At 36.9% G+C, this 12,277-nt stretch overlaps 1 protein-coding gene across 8 annotated transcripts in view; it reads right to left on the bottom strand.

Annotated features, from left to right (window-relative positions):
• LOC108244521 (protocadherin-15) overlaps positions 1 to 12,277 on the bottom strand; it is a 189,349-nt gene that overhangs the window by 78,473 nt on the left and 98,599 nt on the right. For all 8 annotated transcript variants that reach the window (XM_037973638.1, XM_037973639.1, XM_017430798.3 and 5 more), the window contains 5 exons: positions 7,986 to 8,192; positions 5,898 to 6,032; positions 2,390 to 2,539; positions 915 to 1,108; positions 170 to 302 (listed from right to left, as the gene is read on the bottom strand). In XM_037973638.1, coding sequence (XP_037829566.1) covers positions 170 to 302; positions 915 to 1,108; positions 2,390 to 2,539; positions 5,898 to 6,032; positions 7,986 to 8,192 — 819 coding nt within the window. The remainder of the gene's footprint in view (positions 1 to 169; positions 303 to 914; positions 1,109 to 2,389; positions 2,540 to 5,897; positions 6,033 to 7,985; positions 8,193 to 12,277) is intronic.

Genomic DNA, 12,277 nt, shown 5'->3' with positions numbered 1-12,277 from the left:
GAAGAAATAAATAACATGAAGGCCAAACAATACTGTTACAGCTGAACAAGAGCAGATAACAGCTTTGCAACAGACAGTTAAATGTGATCAAGAACACAGTGATTTTGTTCTCGAAATTGCAGCATTCTTTGGTTAGGAAAGTGTAAAATTATACAGATTAGTGTCTCACCTGTAGATTGAGCAGAATAGCTCCGATCCTCATGGCTTCACTGATCTCTAGGTTATAGGTGAGGAGAGGGAAACGTGGGGGACTCTGGTTGTTGGGAGGCAAAACCTCAATGTAGAGGGTAGTGATGGAGCTCCTGTAGAACCACAAAGACAGTATCAGTGCACAACACAATAAAATGTTGCTAATGTATCACATAAGTCAATACCAAAGCTGATTTGCCTCTGTAAAGTTTTCAACACAAATTTTTGCTTTCTTTCTTTATACAACCAGGAGTAAAGCAGAATTAATATCCCATAGACTAATTTGTTCAGGAGTGCTTTTATTTAAGCTTATTGTTCACTATTTACATAAATGTGCTTGAAAATCAAGGTGACTACCTTTAGATTTATTCTTTCTAGGTATGTATTAATTATACTCATGGCAGCCAGTTAGAAATATTATTTCTCTATTATGCAGCTCAGAGAATATTTTATGAATCATTCCGAAGTTAAATTATAAATTACATATTAAATATGATATGTAAAACAACAACTTTTGAGTGTTTTGTAAGCAGTGCAGATTTTAAATTCTTTTTAAAATCATTTCACAACAGAAAGGTAAAAAAAAGTATAATTCAAAATGTGTCTACTGTACACTAACCTGAACAGAAAAATAATGAATTTCTTATTTATTTCATTATTCAATTAATTTCTTATTTCTTACCAACGCACAACTTTCACACATGCAAGTTTCAATGCTATTCTACCTTCTCTGGTTCTCTGGCGCGTTATCAGAGGCCCTGACAGTCAGTGCATATGATCGCCCCACGGTTAATGTAACACCAGGCGCCACAATGATGCGCCCAGTGCGATTATTAATGATGAAATCTCCTTGGGCTCCAGCCAGTATCTCATATGTCACCAAACCATTTAGTCCTTCATCAGCATCAACTGCAGATAACTGAGAAAAGAAAAAAAGAACCAGATACAAATTATACACAGGAAATGTCTGGATTCTCTTCTGCAATAGACAGTTTTACATCTAACACAATTAGGGAACCTGCCAATCAGATTGCAGAGCTTTACAATGAGATTTTCTTGAAAAATAAAATGCAATTCTGCAGAATGATCACTGACAAATATTTAAAGGATAAAATGCAAAAAGAACATTATTTCAGCATACTTTTCCTCTTTTGCTCTCATGAGGAAATAAATGAGAAACCACCGTTTTATTTAATCCAATTATTTGGGAGGCCGTGCTGCTTGTAATTATTGGCCCACATGGTGTGGTTGACCTCATATCTTTAAGGCTTAGAAACTTTAATCCAAGTTCCCCCAACCTCCTTTTTCATGCCACTGACACTGGGGTAAAAGTTGTAGCATCAAATGAGCTGCAGAATTCTCAAGGGGGACTCCAGCTCTCATAAACGGCTTATAAAATCGGTTAAGCGGTCATAGCAGACACTCTGTAACCCTTGGCCTTATTTCTGGGAGGGTGAAATAGCTGTTTTTTTAAAAAACAGATTAAACTTAACCTTTTTCAGCATTTGACATTTTTTGGAGAGGTTCTGCCGTGAGAAGAAATCAGCTGAGAAGCCGAAAAACTATATACTCCCTCTGCAAACTCAGAGACATATAAATGATTGACCTCCTCATTTTCAGCAAAATAGGATTTTAGATTTTCAATCTAAAGATAATCTGTTTATGTATATATGCATGCAGGTATTTTTATACAATACTTGTTTGGTTATGTTAGCATTGCATGTGAGCCTAACAGAAAAAAAAAATAAAATAAGAGGATTTAAATATTTTTAAAGTCATTGCTCACTCGTTAAATTGAAATAATGACCCTAATCCACAAACGATAAAAAAACATAGCCTGAAAACAAGCCTGCTTTTAAGACAAATCCTTTTTATGCAACAGAAATAAATGAGAAATGGTTATTACAGATACCTTCCACTATGAATTACCCAATGCTGTGCACTGACATGAGAGATAAAAAAAACATTTTCTCTGACTTGAATGTTACGACTGCAGATATGGAAAAAGGGAAATGTTCCAGCAGTTTGCCTGTCAACACAATGCACTCGATTGTTGTGGTTATTTTTATAGAGCATGAAAGAGCATTTGAGAGAGAAATTCTGTGTGATGGGGACAAAGACGGAGGTGCAGTGCAGAGCGCCGGAGCAGGAGACGGAAAGAAAAGGAAAAACGCAGGAGAACGATCGCAGGATTGATTACCTGTAGCACCGTCTCCCCTGGCTGCATGTCTGTAAAGACTTCAACGCTGTAGGAGACCTCGGCAAACGTCGGCGTATTGTCATTGGCATCAATAACCAGGATGTTGACAGTTACTGGGCTACTCTGCTGGACACCATCTGACGCCACCATCTGTAAACACAAGAAAGAGAAACATTTGTATTTTTAAAAACTTAGAACGTGCCAACAAAACCCACTTATTCATTGCAGTCTTAGAGAATCCTGGCTTTGATGAGTGACAGCATCAGCACTCAAACTTTGCATCTATGCATGCTCATTTTCCATTCCATCAAAGTAAAAAAAAAAAAAAAAGCTGTTAAGATGAGAGGAAAGTGTTGCTACAAAGTCTGCCTGAAGGACAGTGTTCAAACGAAGCAAAATACATGTTTACATGTTTGTGGCAGCTCTGATCTTCAGGACTTGGGAGAGGAGAAAGAAAATGGACTGAGCAGAACAACAAATGAAGTCTAGAAAGAAAAGAGGATCTCAAAAATAACTGTGACAACAGAAAGAAACACATTTCTGTGTGGATGGGAGAAACCAGCCCTCCCTCAACATTTGCAGGGACATTTTAATTGTACTGAATAAGAATACACTCATGTGCGAGAAGTGTCTCTAGTATAAACGATGTCGTGTATGGCTACTCAGTCCGCTAGTTTGATCAAGCGGATAAAATTTATTAAACAAACAAACAACCAAAAAAACGGTAAGAATATAAACACAAAAAGAGCACACAACTCAATGAAGGCTGGTATCTATCAGAATCAGATATTACTCCCTCTCCTTCAAGTCTAGAGCACTTAGAATAATTAGAATTTTAATTTGAAGCCAGTATTCATGCAAAGATTTAAAAAAAAAATCATTATCTTCATTAAAGCAATGCTACGTCCCTAAAAGCAGTTATTTAGTAAACATTATGTTAATAAGTCTCGAAGAATAAATTTCAAGCCTTTATTTTAAATGTCTGACATTATCAACAGTTAACAATATACATATATATTTTTTCAGTATTATGAGAAGTTTTGTTTTAGCTGAAGAACATTCATTCATGCATTGAGCTAATTCAATATTTTGAAACAATGGCATGTTATAGTGAATAAAAAAAAAAGTGCTGACTCACTTTTCTCACAAAATTTTATTGACCCAATCAATTTCAGTGTTCCTGCCGTGTCGGTCACTATGGTTTTTGTGCAGCACTATTGTAAAACAATAATACAACCAGATCAATAGACTTAATGCTACACTCAGTTGCGTAAAGCTCAAATGAAACACAATCTGTTACAGAGCCTGAGCAGACAGCTGGATAGATTAAAATAGAAGCATAGTGGTTCTGCCAAACAAAGTGGTTGTGTAAATGAAACACCCTGTTAAAATACAACCCCCACAGACAGCTGGTTGGTTTAAACCTAAAAAAAAGAAAAAAAAAACAAAACACTGTTGTATTTTTTGACATGAAACAGTATGTAAACAAACTGCTAGCATTAATTAATTACCTAACTAACTCAAAAACATTATTATTGCAGCAGAAATATATCTGTTTTTCTGTGTAAGGAAGGCTGCTCCAAATAATTCAAATGGTCTTCAATTATTGTTAAACATATGGAGGTAAATATTAATCATCAGATTTGTAAACACGTCTAACGAGGAACCCAATTTAAACCGTTAGACAAGCAGCAGGTCTCTGAGGAGAGCAAACATTTTTTTTTTTTTTTGAAACAGTCATCTGGGAGCAAGAATTGTTTAGTTCCGGTGTGATTCAGTGATCAGAATGATTAATAGATACTTGGGACAAAGTTTCTGGTGATACGTGACAGACTGTTTTTCGTTTACAACTAATCCTGAATGAAGCAATCCTTCTAAACTGCGATAAGTGCAATGCTGTGGCGAACAGTCACCCCACACTGACAGCTTCGACAGTAAAGTGTTGTCAAAAAGGATCTTGAGCTTAAAAGCTGTCTGAGCTCAAAGCACTTACCAGTGCTTAAGCTTCAAAAACATCAAACCACAGAGAAAACTTTATTGGCTAAACAAACCTGTGTACACAGAGCAAAAAGGGTCAACTGTGTGCACGCACACACTACAAACACAGTGTGCTTTCATAAATGGCTCAAGTCCAAAGCACTTTGATCAAGCCAATAAAACCCCGAATTACATCAAAACCTATGGTGAACTGAGTCATCTGTGTTCGTCAGTTCCTGACGAGTGCACAATATGTACTCGCTAATCCAAGCGAATCTTCTTTTATGGCTGGAGCTCCTGTATTTTCAGAGGAGCTTCCATTCCTCTAAGCAGTACAGAAATAGCTATATTTGGTAAACCTTGCTGCAGCTCATCAGTTGCAGTGTGCACAACTGGCATATTAGAAATTGATCAACTCCTGCAAGGAGACTCAAAATTGTACTTGAATAGCATATTCACCATACGGCCAGGAAAGCATAAATACTGCAAGATGATATTATTCAAACAGACTCAAACTGATAGAAAACACAAAAATCAGAAGTTCGTATCCTGATAAAGTGAAGTTCAATCTAAATTGTTTTATGTTAGAAAATCAGACAGTTGGTACATGTTTGAGACATGTAGTAATTTGTCTATTCACAATTTTTAAGACATCATGTAGCCAATTAAAATTAAAATTCAAAATAATTAAATGAAAAGCTGTAAGAGTAGTGCTGTTTTACACTTTTTGAATGCTACATCCAATAGTCTTGTACTATAAACAGTACAATAATCTCACTGAGCAAAAGAGATACAAGACAGTTTTCTTACATTTTTAAACAGTCAGGCTAAATGGCTTTTCCCCTGCTCTTGTCTTCATAGTTAGCTGAACTTATATGTCTTCTGGCAGTAGCCTCCCACTTATTGGCACATAATATACAAGGTACCAACATCCAGAACTTAAAAATCCTGGGGCTTTTGTCAGGACTAAAAGATCATGGTTGTTCTGCATTTAAACCGAGGTCAAAAGTACAAAACGGAACAAGCAAATTATTGCTAAAGTCACATGGAGATTTGTAGGCTGCTATGTGCAACTTGCAGCATTTATGGTTTGTTTCTCCTACATTTGCATGTTTCTTTGTATTGCAAAGTTTACCTTTAAAGACTAGAAGGTGATGACAACATGAACAAATTGAAAAGGAAAGCCTGAACAACATTGCTTTAAACCTGCTTTCTGTCTCATAGCCAAGGGAGGCAAAAACAAGCCCAATTGTATGAATGTTTTCTAGAAATAAAAGAAAAGATGATACCAATTACAAGTTTCAACACCACAAAGCTGAAAATGGTAATGTTTTAAAATTAAAATCCCATTTAGGGCTAAAATAAACAGCCTCACACAATGTAGAGTGTTGTCTTGTGTAAGTTTTGCTCACTTGTACAAGTTTTTACCACTGCCTCTTAGAGACTTCTGCTAAGGCACAGAAAATGTAAAATGTTGGTCACACGACTCAAGGGCTGTTTTCAGGACACCAATGCTGAGTTGAAGACTCACCGTGAAAGTATAGGCCATCTGCTTCTCCCGATCCACAGGCTTGAGGAGCTTCAGGTAGCGGATTATCCCAGTTGGGGTCAGGCTGAAGATCAGGGTGTAGTCATTCAGGGTAATCGTCACCAAAGGGTCTTTCGTCTTTTGAAGGAAAGATACACCAAAAGAAACATGAAACCATGGCTACACTGGAGTCTCATCACTTTTTCCCCCCAGGGCCACAGCTGTGGGGCCAAGAAAACCTATCAAAAAAAGCATTTTGATGTGTCGAACAGTTGAAAAAGTAATCTTCTGACGGGGATCCAAGCTGCCTTCAGAAAACACTGCAGAATAAGCATGTGGCAGAAATATCTAGTAGAAATGTCTTTTTTAGTAAAAAATCATAATTTAGAACATATATTTTAAATTTGATGTTGCCAAAATACAAACAAACAAAAAAATAGATGAGGACCTATTCCTGTTTATTTATTAGAAGCAATGATGCAGTGTTAAAAACTAAAAAAAGGGCATCTTTTGTCCAAATAGAAGAAAAAAATAAATAAAACAAACATAAAAAAACCCAACAACAACAACTTCAAAACACTTCAGATAAATCAATTTACCAAAACTATGTTATCACTTATATTTTAACAAATAAATCTTAAGTCCATTATGGTCTGTTGCTGCTGGTCAACTTCGATTCCCATCAATCAATGACTCCTCTTAAGAGAGTTTGGTAAACATCAGGGTTGGGTGGCTTATTGATTTTGTTATCTCTGTCTCTGCTTTGATTTGTTAATCTTCTCAAAAGACTGAGTAAAGGGATATGTTGAAAGATGAACTAAAGGCAGTGATCATTTGTTTTGGCTGTGCATGAGACAGTGTGGGTTCATTCATCATACTTGGTCTATAGATTTAAAACTGTTTTCCAGAGCAGTGGATAAAAGCACACAAACACACACACAACAGGGGAGTTTGTGAACTTCGAAAAACAAATAAGTCAAGGATCACTTTCCGTAACTCTACACACAAGAAATAATTTATAAAATCAAGCTGGTGAAAAACAAAGTTATTCAAAGAGAATAACTCCATAAGTTTTGACTTTAACAAATACAGAAACATCAATCAGAGTATGAAAAACACAAATGAGAAAGAAAAACACCTCACACAGACACACACACTAGAATTCATTATCAGAATACACACTTTACAAAAGTCAGTGCATCAGAAATGAATCTATGCACACATGCATCACAACAGGAAACCTGCTTAATATTTGATCAATTTTTGTTTATAATTTCCTCATTTTTTTCTGTGCTAAAAAGGTCTCCTGCAGTGATGAATGCCTTCAGTTTGTTTGTACTTTCCGCAGAGTGATGCATGCATTTACAGCAGGGTTGTCCCGAGTCAATTTGCTGGAGGATAAAACAGATATTTATTTATTTTTTAAGTGAATCAGTGTTTGATGTGTGAAGCCTATCTGTTTCTGACCCTTTCTTAAGTGTAACTTGCACTTCAGGTATGAAAACCACCTGTTATAAAATGTGCAAAATACTGTAAACATGCACAGGAACGTGAGCTAAGAAATTCCATGCATAAATTTGATAAAATTGCTAGACGTTTACAAAATAATATACCAGACAATAGTGTCAAGATGTAGCCTTAATACAAAGCTATTAAAACCGATGTATTTTATAGATGAAAACCTACATTAAATTGAAATTATTGGTACTCAATATTAAAAAGAAAGACTCAAATCTGAGATTAAGATCAAAGAAATTGGGTCAGGACATCCCTTCATTACACTCTGTGTGTGTGTATCACTTCATCTGAACGCTCCCCTTTTACCTACAGGTTTAGCACCAAGAGCCAGCTACAACGTGGAAAAAGACAATAAATAAATATAACAATATAACAAGAGAATGGCTAAGAAACATGGTGTTTTCTGTGAAAACAAAACACAAACACATGAGCGAATGTAAAGTTAATGCACATTTAAAGAAAGTCAGTGCAACACTTGGTGTTTACAGACACGTTTGAGCCTGTATGTTGGACCTGTAGTGAGTAGTGAGATAGAGCTGCTAAAGGCTTTATTTCCTCTTTTTTTCCTCCTACCTCTTCAATGTCATTATCCAAAGCAATGATTTCCAGGGGGGCGGTGAGGTTGGCACTGGCAGAGATAGTCGTACCCACTGAGGAAGACTCGCTCACATAGCCCTGATAGGTGGCAAACTGGAAATATGGTGCCTGGTTGTTTTCATCCAGGATTTCGATAATGAGGTCAGCATAGGCTGGGAGGGGGTGACCATTATCCTGTTCAGCCTGGAAAAAAAAAAGTCAGTGTAACAAATTTTACAAAGACTATTGGGCTGGAAAGTTATCATATATCAGCTCTTATTGTTTGCAGGTACGGGGAAAAAGGACACAATTTCTCAAAATGTCATTTTAATTACAAAGAAAGATCAAAATTGACAAAATTTAATAAGCGCTCCACTTCAAATTAGGATTTAGTAATTACCAGGGCACTTAACGCAAATACCATCATTTGCAGCAGAGAGACCATAATTAGTGGCTCTCCTACTCTGTCAAATGAGTGACCACTGATAGAAGGAGGCTCGCAGGGAATATTACTAGCTGAGTCAAAGCCAGAATTAACCACTTAACTATACAGTCTATTATTATTCCTTCAAAGTGTTTTGTGTGTGTGTGTGAGTGTAAAAAGTCAGTTTTGAGAGTTTCTGTGTGGTTTTTCAGGTTTGCCTGAAACTTTATCGATTAATCATGGAAAAATCTGACAAAGTGAAATCCTCACTCATCTCTTTGGCACACTGATTAACATCCTACACAACCAAAAAAATCCATATTTGTTCATCCAAGGAACAGTTTATTGAAATCTACTTATCAAAAATGTGAACAAATGCAGTTTGTAGGCAATGAAGTTAAATTGCTTGATTGGTTTAGATGTATAAAAGAATAGGATTGAATGCTTTAATGTTAACAAAACACGGGCATTACTTTTCGCATAGTCAACCAGCTCTCACCAGTCAAAGCAGACTGCATGAAAGCTGCTTTGCTTATTTTTTTTAAGACATGCCAAACCTGGCACTATGTAGACAAATGTGTTTCACAGTGATGGTGACAAGTCAAAAAGAAAGGCTAGCACTACCAACGAGGCGTTTCAGGCAGCTCTGGAGCTAGGCCTTCTGTGGAGGACAATAACTTTCTTTGGTGTGACCTTTGAGGCTTGTAACTTTGCAAAGCTTTTATGTGTCCAAAAAGCAATGAAAAAAACAACAACAAAAAAAAAACAGTAGGGAAAGAAGGAACACGTCAAAGGTTATCATGTTCTGTGTGAGAAATTCTATCCTTACTTAAAATCATATTTAACTATTAAAGACAAAAATACCTTAAGCAAAAACAAATACAAAAAAAAAACAAACAACAAAACAAATGGAAAAAAAACTGTTCATTTTTTCCTGTAGTTATCATCGAGCAAATCTCATGACACAAAGCATTCTCACCACCTGTGTTTGATGAGAGAAGGCCTGCAGAACAGTGACAGGCAAATTCACTATTGAGTGCTTTTTGCTTCGGTTTAGCTACAAAATCTGCTCCTGCAGTCTCCTCAGTTTCTGCATCATATTCATATTCAACGTGTGAGCAATCTGCACTTGTTTTGCGTCAGAATGCAGCAGAACGCGTACGTCCTCACTGCACAATCTAAATTTGACAGTCTGTCACGAACACAGCAGGCAAGAAAAAGAAGAAGAAGAAAAAAGAACAGGACAAAAAGAAAATAACGTTTACACCCAGTCAGCTTTAGATCCTATTGACGAACAGAAAAGCTCCAGAAAACCATGCAGACAGTTGTACCAGAAAACGAGCGTTATGACCTCAACTTTGAAGACATATCCTCAGGTCTTAGTTTATTTGACAACTAGAACATGACTAGTTGGTGGAGATAAATGACTTGGTATCGACAGAACAGGGTAGTATTTAGGCTTTAGATATGTAGCCGATAGATAATCAATAATTAATGAAAAATATTAAGACCATGACTTTGGTTCTGTGACTTTTAAATAGATAAAAGGTTAAAAATCATCTAAAAATACTAAAGAGGCCTGAAGTTATTATCACAATATGACTATTTACCTTCATGCAACTAAAGTCAATTCAAAGGGGATTGGTCAATTCAACTGTGACATCTAAATTTCATTTGGGATAAATAAAGTCTTATCTTATCTTATCTCAACTTATATTATCTTAACTTGCAGATTGTACATTTTAAAGAATCTACTTCCAGAAATGATAAGCAGTGCAAGTAGAGACACTAAACAAAAATTACACCCCAAAGCTGTGCACTAAATTAAAGTCATTGGCCAGTGGAAACACTTACAAAACTGTATCCATCTGCAACAATCACCAGGTTCCTAACATTGGTTCTCCTTTTTCCCTGCACAGCTGGTGCCTAATGTAGCCGATTCAGTAACATAACACATTAGCACAAATCAAAAATGGCGCTAACTCAGCTGTGCAGTTGTACAAAAAGTTAAATAAGCTGTGAATGAGCTCGTAATCATACCTGACACTACCACCAAATCAAATGAATGTGATCTAGTCAGGCCGTCACTGCAATGTTTCCCCTCTGAAGCGCGTATGACACTGTTGCCTCCCACACGGGAATGCTTCAAAAACATTAGGGCTTTGAAAATCCAGATGGAGAGGGGGAGTGATGCAACATCAGTTTAAGCCATGACCTGGAACTAATTCTGCACATTAGCTTGATTTCACTGGCCTTGTGTTACAGTGTGGATTGTAACGCCACAATGTACTTGTGGAGAGAAACGGCAAAACATATAGACCATTCTTTTCCCTTTGTTTGTGAAAAAAACCTACTATTAAGGATTATTGCACCACGCCTTTGGCACATCCAATTCTCGTTTGCTGAAGTTCACACCTGTTATTGTGTCTTTCACAATGTTATTTCAGACAATCTCTCTCAAAAGTGTTCAACCTTTTTCCCATATCGGAGATAAGAAAACTCACACTATGTCAACTCAGAGATCCAATCTGTTCACATAAAAAACCTATGGGAAAAGTGGTCTCATTGATGGGCATGATGTGCACCCTACACGTATATATTTCTTTCTGCAAGGGACAAGACAGAGTGTAGGATTACATTGTTCCCCGGTGATTTAGCTTTTTAGTGGTGTCCCTGATTCAAAGAGGCAGTGCTCAATGACCTGCTCTCCCCAGCTACACTACACAAGCCAACATTAAATCTCCCTGCTAACAAAAGTCTCTGCTCATCAATCAATCTTGATTCTCCTGCCCTGATTCCATCATTATTTAAGTGTCATACTGCACCTCTTTCCTCATTTTCCACCTCCTTTTTTTTTCAAATTTTTTTAACTAGTTTTCTCCATCTCTACATGCCTTTGTCACTTGTCTTCATTTCCTGAAAGTCATCTTGGTGAATGTGCCTCTATCAAGATCAGTGATGACTAATAATAAACAGCAGATGTGTTTTCTGAGACATGTCTAGGAGTGTGCGGGTCATTTTACAATTTGTTTACCTGCAGCATTAGGCGTGTACACCAAATACACCAAATGAGCTGTATCAGTGCACTCTCGATTCTCATTTTCCTGCTCTTGTGAGTCCTAGAGCAACAGCTCCATCTCCTCTGAATGACTAAGACAGATAAGGCTCCAAGCATCCACCACCCACCCCCACCCCCGCCCATCTATCTTGGTTTCCCCTTTGAACTGTTTCCTTTCCTCTAGCCATGCACAGTCCACACAGAAGCATGCAAATGCCTCAAACAATGATGAACCTGTCTTTATTCTAGTGGAAGTAAAGTCTTTCTCCCATCTCTTTGCTCACTGGTTAGCCAGGTAAATAGCAGGTTTTAAAGTGCTCAGAGGTCTCTGAAGGTTAGTGATGTGTAGATAGAAAGTTCATCTGTACTGCTGCTCTGCACCAGATCCCTGAAAGTGCTGCTCAAAAATTATGATTCATGAGAGCACAGCTGCCTATCCTCCTGTTAAGTCAATAAATCATAACATCTTTCTTACCCATGTTTCCTAAGCTGGCAAAGATAAGGTTAATGACCTTCGGGACTGAGGTTATCTAAGTAGAGCAGGTAAGGATGCATACTAAAGCTACCAAGATAAAAGTTACTCTTCTTACAACTAGTTTTTCACCTTAGGCTGGGCCAAGAGAAAAAAAAAATCATGCTCAGTAATGTCTGACTTTTTTTTTTAAATGCCATGTTTTTACAAGCTGTGAATTTCTTTAATTTTATTTTACTCCATTGCATCATATTCCTTTGTCCAGTTCTGGATATGTTTTGTTTAGGGTTCAATAAAATTCTCAATATATATATATATATATATATATATATATA

This window comes from Kryptolebias marmoratus, linkage group LG22 (genome assembly GCF_001649575.2).
Source record: "Kryptolebias marmoratus isolate JLee-2015 linkage group LG22, ASM164957v2, whole genome shotgun sequence".
In the NCBI taxonomy this organism is placed as follows: domain Eukaryota; kingdom Metazoa; phylum Chordata; class Actinopteri; order Cyprinodontiformes; family Rivulidae; genus Kryptolebias; species Kryptolebias marmoratus.
This window is presented reverse-complemented; position numbering and strand designations above follow the sequence as displayed.